This window comes from Odocoileus virginianus, chromosome 22 (assembly GCF_023699985.2).
Source record: "Odocoileus virginianus isolate 20LAN1187 ecotype Illinois chromosome 22, Ovbor_1.2, whole genome shotgun sequence".
In the NCBI taxonomy this organism is placed as follows: Eukaryota; Metazoa; Chordata; class Mammalia; order Artiodactyla; family Cervidae; genus Odocoileus; species Odocoileus virginianus.
Window position 1 is genome coordinate 25,533,332 of NC_069695.1, and position 24,059 is coordinate 25,557,390.

Genomic DNA, 24,059 nt, shown 5'->3' on the forward strand with positions numbered 1-24,059 from the left:
GCACAAGCTGGAATCAAGACTGCCAGGAGAAATATCAATAACCTCAGATATGCAGATGACACCACCCTGATGGCAGAAAGTGAAGTAGAACTAAAGAACCTCTTGATGAAAGTGAAAGAGGAGAGTGAAAAAGTTGGCTTAAAATTCAACATTCAGAAAACTAAGATCATGGCATCCAGTCCCATCACTTCATGGCAAATAGATGGGGAAACAATGGAAACAGTGACAGACTTTATTTTTCTGGGCTCCAAAATCACTGCAGATCGTGACTGAAGCCATGAAATTAAAAGATGCTTGTTCCTTGGAAGAAAAGTTATGACCAACCTAGATAGCATATTAAAAAGCAGAGATGTTACTTTGCCATCAAAGGTCTGTCTAGTCAAAGCTTTGTTATTTCCAGTAGTCATATATGGATGTGAGAGTTGGACTATAAAAAAAGCTAAGCACCAAAGAATTGATGCTTTTGCTCTGTGGTGTTGAAGAAGACTCTTGAGAGTCCCTTGGACTGCAAGGAGATCCAACCAGTCCATCCTAAAGGAAATCAGTCCTGAATATTCATTGGAAGGACTGATGCTGAAGCTGAATCTCCAGTACTTTGGCCACCTCACGTGAAGAGCTGACTCATTGGAAAAGACCCTGATGCAGGGAATGTTTGAAGGCAGGAGGAGAAGGGAACGATACAGGATGAGATGGTTGGATGGCATCACCAACTCAACGGACATGAGTTTGAGTAAGCTCTGGGAGTTGGTGATGGACAGGGAGGCCTGGTGTACTGCAGTCCATGGGATTGCAAAGAGTCGGACACGAGTAATCTACTGAACTGATGATGCATGGGGTATCAACAGTGGGGATCTGATCTAGTCCAAAAGTCAAGCAGGCTTCCCTGAGGAACAAAGGTCAGGATATGTGTTCATTAAAACAATAAAGAGAAGAACTGAAACTTTCCACCTCAGTTAAATTGCTCTCATGCAAACTCTTGTCATCTCATTAAGGACACTTGGACCTCAAATCAATTTAACTGAGAGTTAAATTGATACTCAAAACATACTCACTTGCTAACAGACTGTAGATTCCTGAGTAGGGACCATGCCTTATTTGCTCTTAATTTCCAATTCTTAGTATAATGTGAGCATATTATAAAAATCCACAATATTTACTTTAAAAAAGGAAACTTTATAAAATGCTAACCTGACATCATCCATATGTATACTTGTTTGCTACTTCCCATCACTTATAAATAAAAAGCAAATTCTTCAGCAGAACCTTATTACAAGACTCATTTCAGGCGGGTCTGAATTACTTTTGTGGCTTCGTCTCATCACCATTTCTCAGCATTTGGAACACCCGACCCCTGCTTTGGCACAGTGCATTTTCACGACATCGTGGAAAACAATTCTCTACCTTTGTGTGTGTTAGCTTCTTCCACAGAAAATAGTCCACCTCCATCTTACCCTGCTGGAGAGCTCTTTACTGACTCTTTACTCAGGCACCAAGAAAAACGCGCCCCTCACAGGGGAGCTTACACTCTACTTGTAGGAGTCCAGGAGCAAATGAACAATATGTGTGAAAAAATTTTTTTTTTTTTAAGGCAAGAGAAAAAGGAGAGAAAATGATACAGGGAAGGTCTTTCTGAGCAGAAAAAGGAACGGAGTGGAGGGGTAAGCCCCGTAGATATTTGGGATGAGAGAGCTCCAGGTGAGGGGAAGCGAAGGCCTGGGGGGGACACGCCTGGCAGGAGCAGGGACTGCCGCCGAGGTCAGTGATGGAAGGAAGGGAATGAGGAGGACAGGGCAGATCTCAGAAGGCGGCAGGCAGCCAGATGGAGGGCTTCTGGCTTTTATTCCAGCTGGAAGCAAAGCTATTACAGGGTCCTGTGCAAGGAACTGACCTGAAGAAACTCACATTTGGAAACGATCACTCTGAACGCTGTGCTTGAAATATTGCTGGAGACGAAGATGCAAGCAGAGAGACCAGTCAGAAAGCCCCTGTTCACAATCCAGGCAAGAGATGACGGGGGTCTGGGTGGTGGAAGTGGAATGATAAAGGGTAAGATTCTGCTAAATGTGGTAGGAAGAGCTGACAGAATGTGTTGTAAGACTGAATGTGGATACAAGGCCTTTCCCCGACACCCCGAAAAAAAAAGAAATCAAAGAACAACAATTAAAACAAAACAAAACAACCCACAGTCCATGACAGATAATTCAAAGGTTCTCAACCTCAGCTGAAGCAACTGTAAAGACGCATCCTTCATCCACAAAATATGCAGGAGGGGCAGGCTTGTGAGCAGGAGTGAAAAATTCTCTTCTGGACATTTTAAGATACTTAGGAGCTCTCACTTAAATGAACGTGCCAAGTAGATAATTAGACAGGAGTCTGAAATTCAGAGACAAGACTGAGCCTACAGACATAAAACTTACAGATTTAACAGAATATGGGCAATATTCGCAGGTGTGGGACTAGGTGACGTCACGTAAGGCAAGCTGTTCAAACTTCAATGTCTGGATGATCCCCTACAGATTTGAAGAAAACTGCCAATTCTCATTCACTAAGTCTGAGTTGGGACCTCTGGTTCCGCAATTCCAACAAGCTCCCACGTGAAGCTAACGCTACTCAGACCACACTCTGAGCACAAGGGCACTAGAGCAGCAGTGCCCAACCTTTGTGGCACCAGGAACCAGTTTTGTGGAAGACAATTTTTCCAGACTGAATGGCAGGGGATGGTTTTGGGATGATTCAAGTGCATTACTTTTATCGTGCAATTTCTTTCTATTATTATTATTAAACTGGCATATATAATGAAATAATTATACAACTCACCATAATGCAGCATCAGTGGGAATCCTGAGCTTGTTTTCCTGCAACTAGACCGGGGTGATGGGAGGCAGTAACACCGAAAGTGCACTGCTTATCTTTGGTCTACTGTGTGAACTTTTCGATTGCTGTACTGCAGAAAATCTTGCTTCACAAAGAGAGAATGCTGGAAATGGAAGCAGGCTTTTCAGTGCTTTTGTAGTAATCTTAGGATATTCTGCCTTGACTTTAATTCAGAATGCATGGAGATTTGAAATTGTCTCAAACATATTTTTAAGGCCACCATCATTTGTGATCACAAGCGGTCATGCAAGCAATGGGGAGCAGCTGTAAATACAAATGAACCTTCACTCACTAGCCTATCGCTCACCTCCTGCTATGTGGTCCAGTTCCTAACAGGCCACAGACCAATACTGGTCTGTGACTAGGTGATTGGGGACCTCTGATCTTGAGGGTAAATGCAGAAAAGAAAAGAATGACTGCACTCTAAGACACTCTACTACCAAAAGTGAGAGAGATGCAAGAACATTAGCAAAGGAAACAGAAATAAAATCAAACGAGAGTGGTATTCTGGAAACCAAGTAAAGAAAGCGTTCCGTGAAGGAAGGGGGCATCAGCAACTTGAAGGGCTGGTAAAAGGTTGACAAAGATGCAGACTGCGACAGGGCCATGCAACTAGGCAGCTGAGCATGTGACAGTGGTGACCTGGTCAAGAGCGGCTGCTGGGAAATCATGAGAACAAACATAAATAGAGGCTGTTCAAGAGAGAATGCTAGAAGAGCAAAGTGATGCAGGGCAAAGGTATTTGTATAGGACACAGCATTTTTGAAAGACAAGACAGCTGATGGGGACCAGGAATAACTGATTACCTGGGAGAGATAAGGAGCTCTACTAATATCCTGATGGAGGTTGAAGTGCCAGGTTCAATCCCTGAGTGGGTAAGATTCTCTGGAGTAGGAAATGGCAACCCACTCCAGTATTCTTGCCTGGAGAATTCCACAGACAGAGGAGCCTGACAGGCTATAGTCCAAGGGGTCACAAAGAGTCAGACACAACTGAGCGTGCATGCACACACAAAGGATCAATTACATTCACCAGTGTTTTACCTACAACATATACACATTATGAGTAAGCTGCTGGATAATTTTTAATGCCATAAGCACAGAGTGAGATTAAGAGCTCTTGGCACTACTTAAGATTTTCCACAGAATATTATACCATATTACATACAAAAGGTGTTTAATAACAGTCACAGTCTGTGGTATTCAATTTGCTGCACATCACACCAACCAACGAACATGCTCTGTCCTGGGCAACAGAGGAAATACACAAGTTCACACGATAAGGTCTGTCCTTGAGGGAAATGCAGGCTTGGGGAAAGACAAGAAAGAAGTGCACAAAAAGTTATATAACAAGAAACAGGGCAAGAACAAGGTAAAATGGCTAATCATCCAATAAATAAATAAATAATAAATAAGGACAAGAGAAAAAAGTCCTAGGAATACAGAAGTGAGTGAGCTCTTCAAGTCCTGGGCAGGTCCAGACCACAGTAAAGACACAGAAATGGCCCAGGCAGCAAATGTCCAGGTATTTCAGAACTAAACCACAAGACTTCCCTGGTGGTACAGTGGATAAGAAACTGCCTGCCAATGCAGTTAGACACGGGTTTGATCTGTGGTCCAGGAGGATCCCACACGCCAGAGGACAGCTGAACCCGTGCCCCATGTGCTGTAAGTACTAAAGCCCATGCACCCAGAGCCCGTGTTCTACAAGAGAAGACACCGCAATGAAGAGTAGGCCTGGCTCGCCACAACTAGGGAAAGACCACATGCAGCAAGGAAGACCCAGGAGAGCCAAAAAAAAAAAAACCGAAATAAAAATAAATTAATTTTTTAAAAAACTAAAATACAGGAGAGGACAACAGGCTTAGGAACATAAAGAACAGAGCACACGGTATCTTATCAGCCTTCCTGCCAACACTTCTGATCACTTTGGTCAAACCCCGCATCTTCTATGTGAAACTCTCAGCAGATGTCATTACTTTTCTCAAGTATTACCAGTTGTTGTTGTTGGATTAAACGTTATTTCACATGGGTCATAACTTCCTATGTTACTCTCCTCCAGACAAAATCAAAGTCATTATATTACCACTTTCCACTTTTAAAGCTCTGATTTAAAAAGACATGAGCACCCACCTCTGCAACTGCTGAGACATGCTAAAGCTGGCTTCGATTTCATAACCTAACTTTCCACTGGTTTTGCCAATCTACACTATAGGATTTGGATGCATTATTCATGCGCATTTTGACCAAAATAGCATTAAGAGAAAAACCAAGCAAGAAAGCCTTTTTTGCACAACTGATCTCAACATGTTTCTAAAAAGGAAAGCGAACAGACAGTAAGAAAAACAATAAATTTTGAAGTTTTAAAATTCAAAAGGCAGAAATTTTTGCGCAACTGCTATCTCAGACCAGTACTAAAGAACAAGAGCCATGAAGTTATTTAACTGGTTAAGAAATGTTTCAAAAATAATGCCTTAGGCAATCATTTAAGAGATTCATAAGGTCAAGCACCTTTCATTTTCTCCCCCTTAGCAACTTTTTCATTCACCCCTCTCTCTGAGAGCCAATCTCTTAGCTCCCACATAATGGTAAATTCCTGGAGAACAAATTTTACCTTTTAAATAACATCTCATCCCAGTTCACTCCCTCTGTCACCCACCCCTCCTGTTCCACACAGTATCCAAAGTGGAGTATGCAGGCCGCATGAAATTAGCAAGTGTTATGGATACTTTTGTGCTCTTGATTGAAAACCAATATATTTTTAGGGAGGACAGAAATATCAATGACATTTGTTCAACAACCTGCATTCAATAAACGTTTAGAAAGCAACTTAGTCTATGCTAAGTACTTCAGGAATATAAATAGACATGGTCTCTACCATCATATGGGCTTCCCAGGTGGTGCTAGTGGTAAAGAACCTGCCTGCCAATGCAGGAGACATTAGAGACTTGGGTTCGATCCCTGGGTTGGGAAGATTCGCTGGAGGAGGGCATGGCAACCCACTCCCGTATTCTTGCCTGGAGAATCCCATGGACAGAGGAGCCTGGCGGGCTATGGTCCACGGGGTTGCAAAGAGTCGGATATGACCAAAGTGACTGAGCTGAAAAGAGACAGGCACAATACAACCAAAGGGCCTTGAAAGAGATGTAAATGGAAGAAACACAAAAGATGAAACAACTAATTGTGCCTGAGGGAGTGGGAAAAGCTACCCAGAAGAGGAGATATTAATCATTTAGAGACATTTGAGAGTTTTGGTAGGAGAAGGGGGTGAAATGCAAAGAGCAGAAAGCTGGCAGGAACATGCAGAAGGAGCTGCTTCATTCTTCCCTAAAGTGGAACCTGATACATATTATAATTTCTGTACTTTACTTGCTGGCAGAATAGAATTTTTCTACAGAACAAGTTAGTCTCTAGTTTCTCATTAAATCCTTTGTTTTAATTCTTATAAATGTTTAGCCCTCTTCCCAGGAAGTGTTCACTTACAGGTAATAATATCAGAAATTTCACTCAACATAACCATTTCATTCCTTAAAGACAGACATGCAATGAAGACAGGAAATGATGCTTCATTAGATTTAGTGCCTTCTCATCTGTTATAGAATGGAATTCAACCCAACTGTGAGAAAGAATGTTTGCTGTATGAGATCTGATGAAATCTTAAGTCACTGAGCATACTGGAAAAAAATTTAAATAATTAAAAGACCCAAGTGGGGCTGGAAAAAATACACTACACTGTAGGCTTATATCAAGGTTTGTCTCACCTACTGTATTACATTTTCACTGACCCTGCTTATCTGAAAAAATTTAAAGGGAAAACAGGAAGTCACATGGATTTAATTTTAAAGGAAGTAACAAGTTGTAACTGACTTTTAAAAAGCAGACTAGGCATTTGCTGAAAATTATTTAGAAGTATTTTAAGAGAAGTAGTTTTAAAAGCCTTTTTTCTCATTTCTTTTAAACATTAAGGTACACTTGTTTTAATCTATTATTCTGATTCAGAAATTGTATGAAATGCAGGTTTGTGTACTTGTTTCGTCCCACCCAACAGCCTCTGTCACGGCTGCGTGGTGAGGATGGAAGATGCCCAGTGTGGCTGGAACAAACACGGGACAGGCAAGGTGGGGGTCATGTTGGGAACCTGGAAGGCCTATTAGGGAGTTTGCATTTTGTTCCAGGTGCAGTGAAGAGCCACTGAAGGATTCTGGGCAGGGGAATGTGATGCCGTGATTGTCTATAAAGCATCCGTGTGGGTGGTATGTATGGAGTGAAAGTCAAAAGGGCAAGGCAGGAAGCATGGCCATCAGTTAAGAGGCTGGACGAGAGCAGGTGCAGAGCAGGTGATGATACTGTGAGTGAACATTGGGCAGCCCCTCAGTGTGCTAGACACTGCTTATAGTACAAATATGAGGTGTTTATTCCCCCCGGTAATCCTATGACCCACCCGCAGATGAAGAAATGAGGCACAGGAAAGTGAAGTCATTTTCCAAAGGCTACAGGAATTGGTAGAACCACCATTTATCAACAGTTTTCCAGCAGCAGCACCTACACCTTTAATGATCACCTTGCAGTAACAGAACACAGATGGATTCAAGGCATGACTGAAGGGCAGAACGGACAGGCCCTGGTCTGTGTTTCAGGGAGGGGGCCCGTGAGTGCCACGAATCTCCCAGATTTCCAGCTTTAGGAGATGAAAGAGGCGCCACTTACTAAAATGAAGCAAATTCCAGGAGGAAAAGGACCTAGGAGGAAGATCAAGAATCCATCTTTTATTTATCCAGCTAACAACTGAGTATATACGGATCTCACAAGAGGTCAGGGCTGGAGAACTAAATTCTGGAACTGTGGTAGTCAGAACAACTGTCCCTCCTAGTCTCTGGATAGGTCACCTCCCATTGTAAAAGGACTCTGCAGGTGTGACTGAGTTAAGGACCTTGACTTGGGGAGGCTGCCCTGGATTATCTGGATGGGTCCGCTGTGATTGCTATGGTCTTTATAAAAGGGAGGGAAGAAGGTCAGAGAGATTGGAAGAAGTCAACTTGCTGGCTTTGAAGATGGGAGGATGGGGCCTCATGCCAAGGAATGCAGGTGGTCTCTAGAAGCTGGAAACGCAAGGAGGCAGATTCTCTCTACAGCCCTCCAGGGGGACACAGACCTGCCAACACCTTATTACAGGACTTCTGACCTCCAGAGCTGAGAGAATAAATCTGCATTATCTAAACCACTACATTTATGGTAATTTCTTCTGGCAGCCACAGGAAACTATTATAGGAATTCTAAGTTAGTATTTAAGATAATGTGGTATAGAAAGAAACAGGTGACAGAGATGAACAGGTACAAACTTCCACATGCCTAGACTTAAGTTGACCATTTAAAAATGTGCAGAAATATTGAATCACTATGTTGCATAAGTTAATGTTAGTCGCTCAGTCGTGTCCGACTCTTTGTGACTCCAAGGACAGTAGACTGCCAGGCTCCTCTGTCCATGAGATTTCCCAAGCAAGAGTACTGGAGTGGGTTGCCATTCCTTTCTCCAGCAGATCTTCCTAACCCAGGGGTCGAACCTGGGTCTCCCACACTGTGAGCATATCCTTTACTGTCAGAGCCACCAGGGGAACCCAAATAGCAGGGAAGGGCGTCCCTGGGTAGGCAACAGAATTAACACAGTGTTACAGGTCAATAATACTTCAAGAGCAAATAAGCAAATAACTCCACAGAAAAAGATCAGATTTTTGGTTACTGGAGGTGCAGAGAAAGGGGAGGGAGAATAGATGAAGATAGATTCAAGAGGTACGAACTTCTGGTTATAAGATAACTAAGTACTAAGGATGTAACATAGATCAGGACAAATATAATCAACACTGCTGTATATTATACACGAAGTTAAGAGTAAATCCTCAGAAGTCACATCACAAGGGAAAAAAAAAGTTTATCTCTTTAATTTTGTACCTTATGAGATGATGGATGTTCGCTAAACTTGTGATAATCATTTCATGATTTGAGCCCCATCATTATGCTGTACACCTTAAACTGACAGGGCTGTAGGTCAATTATTTCAATAAAACTTGAAGAAAAAAAATAAAGAAAAAAAAAAAGAAACTGTAGGTGAAAAAAGTAATAACTAAAGCTAAGTTCTGGAGGAGGCACAAAGAGGTGGGTACCAGAACAGACCAGGAGGACATGGCCTTAATTAAAAGGGAACACTTCTTTTGTAACAGAAGAGAAAGAGGAAGTGGGAATGAAGGTTAATGTGTAGATTACAGTGAGAAGACGAAGTCATTCCCAAATGATGGCTTTTATGATCTCAGTGAATTATGTGGCTAGGTCACCAGCAGGGCAAGACTTCAACCCTGGGCAGCCGACTCATAATTCTAATAGAGTTCTACATCGCACCAAAGGATTCCCGAGATTTGCGGCAGGAAGTAGGAGCGGCCCAAGAAAGGCTACTACGTTCAGGCAAATGCAATAAAACTCAGGTGGGTCACTCGGGGCAGCAGTCCCCCACCCTCATCTCCAGCCACGTGGAACGCGCTGACTCAGCTCGGCACCGACTCCGCGCCGGGATCCTTCTCAGCACAGCAACCCTTCAAGAGGCAGGTTCTGCAAACAGATCTGAACTGGCACTTGAGAGGAAATTCATTTTCCAATCCTGACCGAGGGACTGTAGTTCTTTTTATCTCCTTCTCCCCAAGGAGACAACTATGGAAATAAATGTTAAAATACACCCGAGAAGCAGAAAGATAAGAGCAGCTCCTAAGTGTCTATCAAGCAGAGAATGACAGAAAATTCTGCTCAACCATGTCACCGATTTTCATGGAAGCTTTAACAAGAATGAGCTACAGCTGTACTACTGGTGGGAAAAATACTGGTGTGTATTTCCAAGATACATTGTGCCGTGAAAAGCAGACACAGGACAATTACACAGCTACTTCCACTCATGATTAAAAAAAAAACAACATAGATACACGGGCACATATACATGGGATTGATTTAAAAAGGTCTGCAAGAGAATCTATCAAGCTGTTAACAAGAACCTCTGAGGAAGTGTGCAATTAGGATGAGGGATGAAGGGAAACTTTCACCGGGCACTATAAGTACTTCTCTCTTGAACTGTTCATAACAAATAAGCTTTTTCTTAAAAATTAAATTTTTTTTAAAGACATCAATGATGAATGCAACATGCAACAAAGGTTTACTGTATAACACAGGGAACTATAGTCAATATCTTGTAATAACCCGCAGGAAAATAATTTCAAAAATAATATATGTGTATACGTATAACTGAATCACTTTACTGTGCAACTGAAACTTTGTAAGTCAACTATACTTCAATAAATATATTAAAAAAAGATTATCAGTGATGAACAGCTGAAGCATCTCTTTCTGGATTTCTGAACAGAAGGAATACAGGGGGTATTGGGACAGGATGTGGCAGAGGACAGACGGGAAGACGTGTCAGCAGCCTTGGTGTCCTCGCTTCCCTTCCCCCAACCAGGCTAAAAGCCTCCTTTAACCCCGCCACTCATTCCACTGCTTTCAAATCTGATTTCTACTTTCTCTTCCCAATTTGAATCACTATTTTCACAAATACCCCATCTAATTTCCACCATCGTAGTCGTTATAATCCTTTCTCTAATTATTCCCCCATCTGGCTGTTAGAATTAGCTTTCCCCCATCTTTTGATCATGTCACACTTCTAAAATTAATGTTCCTGTGTGCTCTGCTGATCTTCTGTAATCAATCTCTTCTCTGTTAAGTCCGCCAAGATCATTTTCCTTGTCCTGTATCATCACACCACTTTAACTTCCTTAACCAAACTTTCTGTAGTTCTCATTTCTGTGACCTCTCACTGTGCTTCCTTTAGTTTCCTATTATGAATATAACCCTTTTAACTCCGTATCCACTGAGCCCTCCTGCTTCCACTGTCAAGTTCTGTGAGACCCAGCAATTGTACATGTTCATCTACTAAATGAGCACTTAATTTCCTTACATAAAAGAATTGTTCTCAGTCTCAATCATCTCCAGTCAACCCCTCCATGATTCCTTCCATGACTCCACCCACATCTACCTCAAATTCTAAAGGAAATTCATAAAAAGTCAAAACTACTCAGCAGTACCTCCTCTTAAAAGTCATTCTCACCCCTCCACATACATCGCCCATTTTTTGAACACCTGGTACCTGTCAGGCACTACTGAACGTATGAACTCATTTAATCCGGACTTGACCCACTGAAATGGATACTGTAATTATCCCCATTTGAAACATGTAAAAATTGAGAACCAGAGAGGTCATGGGACTTGCCCAAGGTCACACAGCTCACACCAGTGTCAGGGGCAGGATTTCAATTCAGAGGATCTGGCTCTGAAGCCCCTGCCCATTGCCAGCGGGCTGCACTGCTCTGAGGCATGCACCTCTGAGGCCAAGCTAAGTTCTTCCTTTCCTCTGCTCCAGGTAGACTGTGGCCTCACCTCTCCCTTCGGCACACAGCATGCCATATTGTAACCAATTCTTCCTTATCTGTGTCCTTTACTTGTAAGACCTCTCTGAGAATATAAACCATCCACCTCTGTCCTTTAACAGGTAATAGCACCTTGTACCAGGAGGTAGTTAACAGTCAACGAATAAAACAATAAACCAGATTCACAGCCCTCTGGCCCTAGCAGAGCACAGGCTGTCAACCAAGGCAGACTCAGTGATGACTTTCGTTTCAAACTTTCGGGCTCCTGCCTTAATAACATCACACAAAGAGTAGGTCACTGGGGAGCTGTAGCAATACATTTCCATCTGTTTACTCCAGGGAACTCAAGGTGACATCTACCCTAAGACGACATGTAGGTGGTCAACTGTGAATTGCCAAAGACCCAGATGGTGGGGTTCTGCAATTACCTGACAGAGCATCATAGAACTCGTCCTCACTAAAGATGCTCAGAGGCGGGGAACCTTTAACCAGAGACTGCTCTAATTCGTGATGTTCAGTGGCTAGAGTCGCCAGCGCTTCTGATAAAATTTTGTTTTTTTCTTGTTCCTGTTCCAATTTAAAATTCCTCACCTAGAAGAAAACAGATAATACAAACAAGACTTCAGAGTGACAGGAGAGACAGACTTACTCAAAAGGATATGAAAATTACTCACTTTAGATCCAGTTCAATTGCAACATCAGGAATGAAAACAGTGGTGCTACATATGCATGGCTGAATGAGCAAAATTACTAAGCTAATTTTGTTCTTCCCGTGGGGCCTTTTTTCACAACAGCTCCAGCCAATGCAAATAGATTAAGAAAAAGCAAACAAATTCAGCCCAAGTGATCAGGACCCTAGTAGAAGGACATCAGTCAATTTGAAAATCATATAAAAACTTTTTTAAAACAGAGAGTATTTCATTCAACATTAATCAAATTAAGCCAGCTTTTTAACAAAATAAAGAATCAAAACTGTTGTAAATATTAAAATGTGAATCACATCAAAGCTTAAGACACAATCCTCCAGTTTACTCTCAAAAGAGTTGGTATATCAAATAAAAAGAAACAAGAGGCTAGGAAAGGATGTTTTAATTACCATTTTCCAATCCAGAGTTTGATTCTGGTTCCATATTTTACCTTGAGTTTAGTGAACAAAAATAAATAAATAAAAAGATTATAGAGAAGGCAAAGTCTTACTCCTTTGATGACATAATCTGTTCTTCCTATCTAATTCAAGAGCTTCTGAATTTGAAGCTAACTAAAGCCTTCTGAAATTTAAGTAGTCTAATTCTCATATAAAATATCAAGTACCAGATTTGGTGTGAATAGTTTCATCCACTCTTGTATTAGAACTCTGACAATCACAGCTACTCCATCAACTCCCTCAACTTCTAGGGCCCACGTGGCTTTTTAGACAGGAGTTGGAAGAGCTGGGATCCACCCAATCTCAGATGTCTCTTGTGCCTGTTTCTTTACCTATAAAATCAGGATTCTACTGCCATGGAAGAGTCTCATTGGTGGCTTCAATTCAGTGGTCTTCCAAAAAAAAAAAAAATCGACAGCACAACCTATTTCTCAAATCTCAACACATGAAATCAGATGTTTCAGGAAGCAGCACTGCATAGGACGACGCTGGGTCGGGATTGGGAGCCTCTTGGACTTTTCCCTCCAGGCCCAAAGCCAGGGGCTGTTCCAACAGTTCAAGCAGCATGAGATGGGGTGACCTCCGAAACCCCCTCCAGTCAAAACGTCTGCCCCTGGGTCTTCACCTTGGTGACCTCTCCCCACGGCTCCCAGCTGCGCTCTGCTGAACTCGCCTCCCTCTCAGTCTCCTTCCTGTGGTCCCGAAGGACACAGCATCTTCCTCCACGTTCTGACTCCACAGTCACACGTATAGGGACAATGATCCCAGAATCCCGGATATGACTTAAAATACAGCCCTACCATATGCCAAGTGTGTGATAAAAACAGAATTAAACCCTCACTATTTTGGGAACAGCTCCAGTCCTTGGGTACCTTAGTATTTATTATCATTATAAGTAAGTGCTAGTCGCCCAGTCGTGCCTGGCTCTTTGTGACCCCACGGACTGCAGCCTACCAGGCTCTTTTGTCCATGAGATTTTCCAGGCAAGGATACTGGAGTGGGTTGCCATTTCCTTCTCCAGGGGATCTTCCTGACTCAGGGATCAAACCCAGGTTTCCTGCACTGCAGGCAGATTCTTTACCGACTTGAGCTACAAGGGAAGGGCTATCATCATTATAGGAACATGCTTATTATTATAATTACAATAGCTAAATATAAATAGCAATAAGTGGTAAGCAATAATGTGCAGAGAAGACCCAGAAAACAGGAAAAAAATTAAATAGGTATATAATTATAATTTTTAAGAAACTGAAAAATACTTGCAAATTTCCTATAATCTAAAATTTTATATCCAAGGAGGAAATACGCTTAATATAGTTGAAATCAACCTTAAAAAAAAGAGCTGTTTTTCCTCCACTTGACTGGTCAGACAATTCATTTATCTATAAACAAGGACTACAGAATTCATCATAATATCCAAAACGAACCTTTCTTTAGATGGAAAAACATCAGCACTGTTGTAGATTCCAAAAAACACCCTGCAGATTCAAACTCTTTCACCCCTATCCACTCCTCTTTCATTAAGCTTTGGGTTTTTTTTTTTTAGCTGCTCAAGTATCAAAACGCAAATGTGCTGTTGACACTGTATTGTTCTACGTAAGAATCAACTAAGTTACCTCTTCTGGGTAAAAAATATGTAAGTTCTATTTTATTAATTTTATTGTTAATCTCTTATGGTGCCTACTTTACAAGTTAAACTTAATCATAGGCATATGATTATAATCATATGTATAGGAAAAAACAGTATATATATTGTTCAGTAAATCCATAAAATTTCAGGCATCCACCAGGGGTCTTGGATCATACCCTCAACTCAAGGATAAAGCGGGGAACTACTATAGTTACTGAAAAAAAAATCAGTTTCACTGCTTTAAAAAAATATGTTAAGTTTAAATACCTAAACTCAATCCCTGGATTTCAGAAAGGGGACAAAATAAATGATTGAGGCTCCAAAATATCAAGTTTCCCCAACCAGATTGTACTCGAAATCCTGATCTTTTATCCATGGAAAGCAAGCATCCCTGTATTCTGCTGTCTCAACATCTGTTTTCTGAGAAGACACTCTTCACAGAAGGAGGGAAAGGGGTGGAAACAAAAGAGGGAGAAGATGCTCTGACAACAGCCTGGTTCTCACCTTGCTGTTCTCTCTCAGCTGATCTGAGGACATGTATATTAGTTTCAAGCCTAACAGGATCTGCGATACTGAAGGCGCGTTACCCTCAAACTTCAAGCCTAACAGGATCTGCGATACTGAAGGCGCGTTACCCTCAAACTTCAAGCCTAACAGGATCTGCGATACTGAAGGCGCGTTACCCTCAAACTTCAAGCCTAACAGGATCTGCGATACTGAAGGCGCGTTACCTTCAAACTTCAAGCCTAACAGGATCTGCGATACTGAAGGCGCGCTACCCTCAAACTTCAAGCCTAACAGGATCTGCGATACTGAAGGCGCGCTACCCTCAAACTTTCGGCTGAATGGCAATACCTTCCCCATCCGGAAAAGTGATGCAGCTGAGAGAGCAGGTGTGGGTAGCACTGAAACTGCACTAGTGTAGAGCTGCAAAGAAGCACCTGAGAACATACTTCACTGGCACGATGCTTTTTGGTCAGTCAGATCAATCAACTGGAACAGTCAGCTGGAACAATCCAATTCTAAACCTGCTATCATCTCAGTATTTCAGAAACACTGGGGGATACCTGCACTGGAAATAGTGCAAGTTATGCACAGCGTAACTTCATAAAATCCTTGTCTTACTTTCCAAGTCTGTCTCCAAATTCTCACTTGCTAGTTGAGCAGCTATGGTGTGGAGAAACGGTACCTTCGTGCAGTCCCTCTCGGTAATTCTAAGTGCTGCTCTTCACTCTCATGCGTGTCAACACGGATGACTCAAACGATAACTACCCTATTACTGTTCAAAGAACAAATTAACTTTTGTTCACAAAATTAGTAAAACCCAACATGTGCTTATAATTAGACCATTTCTAGCTTATGGACGACATTTTCTTTTTCAAATTCACATAAAATTCACACCCTCAGCCACTTTGCCACAACAGAAATCAACATAAAACCAAGTAAACGCAAATGTCAAACTTTTTATTAGAAAACATTTAAGGACTGAATCATCACACATTTAATAGTTACACACTATTAACTATTAATAGACACATTGCTCTGAGTCTATAGCCCCTTCAAACTAATGCACATTCAAGCCTTTCCAATAATCTCCTCAAATCACTTTAATATGATCCCCCTTTCATCTTGCTCAATTTCATGCTGGCAGAAGAAATTCACAATGAATACTTTCAAAGTGTTCTTCACTCCATCAGGAAATGGATGCCAACAAAAGAATTCAAGAGTTTTAAAAAGCCTGGTGCTAGCCAGTGAATATATGTTTTATCAGCTTTCTCCTTCTATAAAGCACCCTGCTATTTACCTATGTTCCCAAGAGGTTAAGTCAGGGAGAGGCAATGATTGAATCTGGCAAAGACACATCACTAAGTGGGAGTAAATGATTAGTATTCAGAGAACACCATGTCCAATTATCCAATTACAGGTTAGGTGACATTCTGGCCCTAATGATCAATCTAGTAAAGTTCTTTCAACCAGCTACACTCCAGTCAGTTAACAGAATCAGTCAGTCAGTTCAGTCGCTCAGCCACTTCTGACTCTTTGTGACCCCATGAACCGCAGCACGCCAGGCCTCCCTGTCCATCACCAACTCCTGGAGTTCACCCAAACCCATGTCCATTGAATTGGTGATGCCATCCAACCATCTCATCCTTTATTGTCCCCTTCTCCTGCCCTCAGTCTTTCCCAGCATCAGGGTCTTTCCAGATGAGTCAGCTCTTTGCATCAGGTGGCCAAAGTACTGGAGTTTCAGCTTCAACATCAGTCCTTCCAATGAACACCCAGGACTGATCTCCTTTAGGATGGACTGGTTAGATATACTTGCAGTCCAAGGGACTCTCAACAGTCTTCTCCAACACCACAGTTCAAAAGCATCAATTCTTCGGCACTCAGCCTTTTTTATAGTGCAACTCTCACATCCATACATGACTACTGGAAAAACCATAGCCTTGACTAGATGGACCTTTGTTGGCAAAGTAATGCATCTGCTTTTCAATATGCTGTCTAGGTTGGTCATAACTTTCCTTCCAAGGAGTAAACATCTTTTAATTTCCTGGCTTCAATCACCATCTGCAGTGATTTTGGAGCCCCCAAAAATAAAGTTTGACACTGTTTCTCCATCTATTTGCCATGAAGTGATGGGACCGGATGCCATGATCTTAGTTTTCTGAATGCTGAGCTTTAAGCCAACTTTTTCACTCTTCTCTTTCACTTTCATCAAGAGGCTCTTTAGTTCTACTTCACTTTCTGCCCATCAGGGTGGTGTCATCTGCATATCTGAGGTTATTGATGTTTCTCCCAGCAATCTTGATTCCAGCCTGTGCTTCCTCCAGCCCAGTGTTTCTCATGATGTACTCTGCATATAAGTTAAATAAACAGGGTGACAATATACAGCCTTGACGTACTCCTTTTCCTATTTGGAACCAGTCTGTTGGTCCATGTCCAGTTCTAACTGTTGCTTCCTGACTTGCATACAGGTTTCTCAGGAGACAGGCCAGGTGGTCTGGTATTCCCATCTCTTTCAGAATTTTCCACAGTCTGCTGTGATCCACACAGTCAAAGGCTTTGGCATAGTCAATAAAGCAGAAATAGATGTTTTTCTGGAACTCTCTTGCTTTTTTTGATGATCCATCGGATGTTGGAGATTTGATCTCTGGTTCCTCTGCCTTTTCTAAAACCAGCTTGAATATTTGGAAGTTCACGGATTGCTGAAGCCTGGCTTGGAGAAATTTTAAGCATTACTTTATTAGCGTGTGAGATGAATGCAATTGTGCGGTAGTTTGAGCATTCTTTGGGATTGCCTTTCTTTGGGATTGGAATGAAAACGGACCTTTTCCAGTCCTGTGGCCACTGCTGAGTTTTCCAAATTTGCTGGCATATTAAGTGCAGCACTTTCACAGTGTCATCTTTCAGGATTTGAAATAGTTCAACTGGAATTTCATCACCTCCGCTAACTTTGTTCGTAGTGATGCTTCCTAAGGCCCATTAGACTTCACATTCCAGGATGTCTGGCTCTAGGTGAGTGATCACACCATTGTGATTATCTGGGTCGTGAAGATCTTTTTTGTACAGCTCTTCTGTGTATTCTTGCCACCTCTTCTTAATATCTTCTGCTTCTGTTAGGTCCCTACCATTTGTGTCCTTTATTGAGCCCATCTTTTTTCAGCATCAGCTTTTCTCATTTCTTATTACTGGATGTACAGCTATAACAGAACATACTGGCCTCAGACTGAAATACATCTTAAATCCAAAAACATCTAATTTTACCTCTTAGATAAGGAATTACATTAACACTTATTTCTGTGGCTATAGCACCAATGATATGCTGACTTTTCTCTGCTATTGCCACATTGCTGTTGAAAAGTGGGTCTGGTCCTTTACAGCTGGGTAAGAGTTCTACTGGGCTTCCCTGGAGGCTTAGTGGTAAAAAAAGAAAAAAAAAATCCACCTGCCAATGCAGAAGACACAGGTTCCGTCTCTGGGTCAGGAAGATCCCCTCGAGTAGGAAATGGCAACCCGCTCCAGTATTCTTGCCTGGGAAATCCCATGGACAGAGGAGCCTGGTGGGCTATAGTCCATGAGGTCACACGTCGGACATGACTTAACTGAACACCACCTCCAAAGGCTCTTCTGCTTTGACGACAGCATTGCTGGAGGTGGGAGGCACAGAGCTCTCATGTGAATGCAAGCAGACGTTATTCTAGATTCATAGCTAGACTGAATCATGCTCTCAGTCCAAGAAAAAGAAGATTTGATTTCATGTCCCAGGCATGATCCAAGTATGGAAACACATCTTCAAGACTGGATGGCAGGCACGTACTTTGTTTTACAGATTCATGAAGTGCCCTTGCACACACAAGGTTTTAGGGTTTTCACGGACTCTCAAGCCCTGCTTCTATGCCATCTCACCAATGCCTCTCCAACTGCACAAATTTTCTTGTGTTTCTCAAGCTCTCCCCCACCCCCACCACCCCCAGTTCTCCTCTTACTAAGAAAGATACTTAAAAATAAAGAAGCCTCAGTGGCCAAGCAGATTTGTGTGATGGGAGGAAATTCAGATGAGGGAGGATATGGAAGGAAGGTGTGGGTGGGGAGGGGGACTGCACGGAGCTTGCTGTGCTGCGCTTGGCTGGTCAGCGTGTCTGACTCTTCGCGACCCCATGGACTGTAACCCCCCAGGCTCCTCTGTCCATGGGGATTCTCCAGGCAAGACCACTGGAGTGGGCAGCCTGTCCCTTCTCCAGGGGACCTTCCCGATCTAGGAATCGAACTGGGGTCTCCTGCCTTGCAGGAGGATTCTTGACCAGCTGAGCTACCCGGGAAGCCCACAGACCTTACAGACCAATTTAAGAACTCTGGCTTTGACTCTGACTGACATGAGGAGCCATTGGACGGCTTTGAGCAGAGAAGTAATGTTATTTGATTTACTTACATCTTAACACAATCTCTTTGACTGAAAAGCTGAATAAGAGACCTGGAGGGCAGGGCAAGCTTAGAATCAAAAGATCTGTAAGACGCTACTGTGACAATCCCAGTAAGAGATGGGTAATAGCAATGGAGGTGATGAGAAGTAGTCAGATTCTTCATATATTCTGAAGGCAGGTCTATGGGATGTGAGACAAGAGTCAAGGATGACTCCATAATTAAAGATAGAGCCATTGTGACCCAATGCAGGAAGACTACAGGAAGGACCTGGAACAAGCAGGAACTCATACATGGGAAGGGGGAGGTATCATCAGGCATTCAAGTGCAGATGTCATGCAGATAATTAGATATCAAATCAGGTCTTCAGGGACAAATTCCAGGCTGGAGATACAATTTGAGAGTCCCTTGCAAATAGATTATGTTTTAAGCTGTAGAATCTCCCTTAGAATCACTAAGGGAGAAAGTAAGACAGGCACAGGAAGAAATCTAAGGACTGAGATTTCCCTCTAATGGGAGAAACAAGAAAGAACCAGCAAAGGAAACAAACAAACAAAAAAGGTGGAAGGTGTGAGGTTGACTAAAGAAAACTCAGGAGTCTGTGCTAATTCTAGAAGCATAAACAAAATATTAGAAGGGGGAACAAGTGATTATGCTGAACACTGATGACAGATCAAATAACATGAGGACTCAGAAAATCCCTCTGGATTTGATGATGAGGAAGTCAATGGTGACCTTGACAAGGACAGGTTTAGCAGAACAGTGAGAGAACGCTGAAGACAAAGGCTTCACAGGAATGGGTCAGAAGAAATGAGAGGGGAATTGGAAAGGGCAAGTATGGCCCATTCTTTCTGCTAGAAAGGAAAGGAAGAATTCGGCCAATTGCTGAAAGGGGTGACGGTCAATGAGGCTTTATTATGAAATATATGCCAGCATGTTTCTACGTCTATGGGGAAGATTCAACAAAGGGGAAATTAATGATATAGGAGTCAAAGGAGAGAACTGCTGGAATAATGTTTCTGAGTTTGCAAAAAAGGATGGGATCTAATCCATACAAGTACAACTGGCCTTCACTAAGACAGGACAGCTCTTCCTTAGTTGGAGGAGAAAAAAAGCAGCATGTATGTGTCCAGATGCAGGTTCCCCCAGTGGCTCAGCAGCAAAGAATCCACCTGCAATGCAGGAGGTGCGGGTTTGACCCCTGGGTCAGGAAGATCTCCTGGAGGAGGAAATGGCAACCCACTCCAGTATTCTGGCCTGGGAAATCCTACAGACAGAGGAGCCTGGTGGGCTATGGGTCCATGAGGTCGTAAAAGAGTTGGACACGACAGAGACTAAACGACATGTGTCCAGATGCAGACAGGTAGGTATGTGTAACCGAGTATTCTTTTAGTGGTTCCTTTTGTCTTGGTGCATGTAAGAACTACAGAGAACAGGAAAACAAAGAGGTCTTCAACCAGTAGGTCCCAGCATATGCATTACACACAGCACTGAAAAGCGCACCCTGAGATTTAAAAGGAGATCAGATCCAAGGCCCTCCAAAGCTAATTCACACTAATCTGGTCAAAGTGAAAGTGAAGTCACTCAGTCAAGTCCTACTCTGTGCGACCCCACGGACTGTAGCCCACCAGGCTCCTCCATCCATGGGATTCTCCAGGCAAGAATGCTGGAGTGGGTTACCATTTCCTTCTCCAGGAGATCTTCCCAACCCAGGGATTGAAACCCGGTCTCCCGTGTTGTAGGAAGATGCTTGATCATCTGAGCCACCAGGGAAGTCTCAATCTGGTCACCCCAGCACAAAGCAGCTGTTCCAGCATCTTCCCTTTGCTTATAGTGGACCAGGGCTTGCTCCTGGCACTGTTACATACTCCGTTCTTGCTGGTACTACCATGTTCCTCCATCTGGCTCCAGCCAACAGGAAAGGAAACCCTGCTGGGAACTGCCTCTATACTTCTTTGCCCTTCAGCTCTGTCTTGGGAATGAAGGAGAGGGTGTTATCTGCTTGTTGACTTACTGATAAAGCTCTAAGTAAAACGGCTGCAGTGGAGTTAAGTAATTGCTAATCATCTGTTCAATCCATTACTCTCAAATGTGTCTTCAGACATTTTAAATCAAGGAGGAATTGTGCAATAACGTGTAGTCCTACATGTAGGACAGAGCCCAATAAATAGTCACTCAAGCAATGTAGTAAATAGATGAGTTTTAAAAGTCAGGGCTTAAGATACTTGAATCAATATAAACCCAGAATATTTGATAGTTATTTTTGTCAGATTGATTTAAAAATAACCTCTCATAAAAATAAAACCAATAGGAGTATAATGCTACAGACAAATGACAATATGTCTAAGTTGAGGTTTTACATGTTTCTAAAGAAAAAAAAAAAAGAAGCAAAAAAGAAAAATGTCTTCTAAAACAAAAGTACCATTCACTTCCATGGTATGCCACCAACAGCAGATTCAATACACATGAACTTCACTCCCTTGCTCAATAGTTCTGGCATTTAAAATAACTCAGTACAAGTAAGATCTCATAATAAATTTTCTCTTTCAATTGCAAAGCTAAGTCAGTTGATACTGTAACAGTCACATAAGGAACTAAAATAACTAGTAATTTCCATAACTAAGAACATTTTACATTCTAGAAGCTAGCACTTAGAGAATTACATTCCTAAAAGCACTACATCAATGTATAATCTCCAAATTATTCTAGATTATAGTGTATTAAAAATTTCAAAAGGTTTTTATGTATCATGTAAATTACAGAACAGGATGTTAAACTGCCATGTAATGGTATGTATTAAACGCACTGCAAACAAATTCAGCATAATGTCAAAAATCATGGCTATATGAAAATGGTAAAATTCCAAATCAACCTACTCAATAAAAGTTCTGGAATTTTAAAAGGCCTATTCTTTTAACCATGTCTCTTAAATTCTCCATTAAATAGCTGTTCATGACTGTATTCCCTAAGTGCCCAGAATGGGTTGCCTATGACATGCTCAATAGTTAACTGCTGAAATAGCATTTTAAAATGAAGAAAATTCAGGAGTGTAGTAACAGGAGAAATAGATGGGAACTGATGCAATACAAAATGACTTTTATCATAAAATCTCTTTAACCAGTATTAACAAGTATTATTTTTCACAGTTTATTCCAGAACCAATCATTTAAGTGAGCAAAAATGTCTCTTAAAATCTGTGTATTCTTAACTTCAGTATAAGAGTTCACCTAGCCAAAAAAAGGGGAAAAAAAAAGGGACTTCATAAGCATTTGTGTAAACAATGGTTCTGCTTACACAGGGCTGTTACTGTGTCTACAACTGATAAAGTACATGCATTTTAGTTTTTAAAAGGCACTTTTACACAGTTAAAGTTCATTAAATCTTCGTAACAACACTATGAGGAATGCATATATGTATAAACTGAAGGTCATAAAATTTAAGTAACTTGCCAGAGGTTAGCAAAAGAATAAAAAACTGAAACCAAGATCTTTTAACTTGGAATCCTGTAAGCTTTCCAAGCCATGGCATTGCCAATACCAAAACACCCAATAACACTGTTGACAGCAATCCATGATCAAGAGTCTTAGAAGCAGTTGTTCAGTCGCTCAGTCATGTCCAATTCTTTGCAACCCCATGGACTGCAGCACACCAGCCTTCCCTGTCCTTCACTATCTCCCAGAGTTTGCTCAAACTCATGTCCATTGAGTCGGTGATGCCATCCAACCATCTCATCCCCTGCGGCCCCTTCTCCTTGTGCCTTCTATCTTTTCCAGAATCAGGGTCTTTTCCAATGAGTCAGCTCTTTGCATCAGGAGGCCAAAGTATTGGAGCTTCAGCATCAATCCTTCCAATGAATGCACAAGGGTTGATTGCCTTTAGGATTGACTGGTTTGATCTCCTTGCAGTCCAAGGGACTCTTAAGAGTCTTCTAGAGTATCACAGTTTGAAAGCATCAATTCTTCAGCACTCAGTCTTTTCTACGGTCCAACTCTCACATCCATACATGACTGCCAGAGGGTCTCACATTTCTGGGTAGATGGGGTTACTACACTGATGGGCCAGACAGATGAGGGAGGGCAAGCAGAGCTGCCTGGACCACAGCAAAGCACTTGTTATAAAACCATCCCTTGGACTCCTGTCAGGAATGACATCACTATAAAATGGTGAGATTGTTACATAGACTAGGAACCTGACTGCAACTACACCCTCCAGGAGAAGGGTTTCTTTCTTTTTTTTTTTAAGATCTCTTCTGTTCCTAACCTGCTTAGAGCTAAAATTCTCCACTATAAAGAGTATACCTAGAGCAGCTGTAGAGTTGGCTTGGTTTTTAACCAGAAGGCCCAGTTTCAGCCCCAACCTACTGCCTCAAGACTTAATGAACAAGGCCCATGTACTGTGATTTCTCCCAATATCTAGTGTCCTCTTCTTCCTTAGGAAGAAACCCAACTTGTTAGCGGAACTCACTGCCCTGCATCTTCTTAAAAATTTTTTACTTTTATGTTGGAACATGGTTAATTAACAATGTCAGTCAATCCTAAAGGAAATCAGCCTTGAATATTCATTGGAAGGGCTGTTGCTAAAGCTCCAATTCTTTGGCCACCTGCTGCAAAGAGCCAACTTGTTGGAAAAGACCCTGATGCTGGGAAAGATTGAGGGCAAAAGAAGGGGTCAGCAGAGGATGAGATGGTTGGATGGCATCACCAACTCAGTGGACATGAGTTTGAGCAAACTCCAGGAGATAGTGGAGGACAGGGAAGCCTAGCGTGCTGTAGTCCATGGGGTCACAAAGAATTAGACACGGCTTAGCCACTGAACAAAAACGAACACCATCTTAAACTCTATTGCTCAGTCTTTCTGGCAGCTGTGGCCACATGACTGAGGTCTGGCCAAGATGGAAGTAATTTAAGGAATTCACCAGGTCTCCTTAAAGGGAAGGGCACAGTCCTATTTTCTGCTTGCTTATCTGCTTCCTTCCTCCTAACTAGAATCTGGTATTTGGAACAAGCCCAACACTTGAAACTGCCATGTAGTGTTTT

The 24,059-nt window shown here is 42.1% G+C and overlaps 1 protein-coding gene across 8 annotated transcripts in view; it reads right to left on the reverse strand.

The window, feature by feature from the left end:
• OSBPL1A (oxysterol binding protein like 1A) overlaps nucleotides 1-24,059 on the reverse strand; it is a 212,555-nt gene that overhangs the window by 70,463 nt on the left and 118,033 nt on the right. For 7 of the 8 annotated variants that reach the window (XM_070452756.1, XM_070452754.1, XM_070452755.1 and 4 more), the window contains one exon: nucleotides 11,758-11,920. The exons of the other annotated variant lie outside the window; for it this stretch is intronic. In XM_070452756.1, the coding sequence (XP_070308857.1) occupies nucleotides 11,758-11,920 (163 nt within the window). The remainder of the gene's footprint in view (nucleotides 1-11,757; nucleotides 11,921-24,059) is intronic. 8 annotated transcript variants of the gene reach the window in all.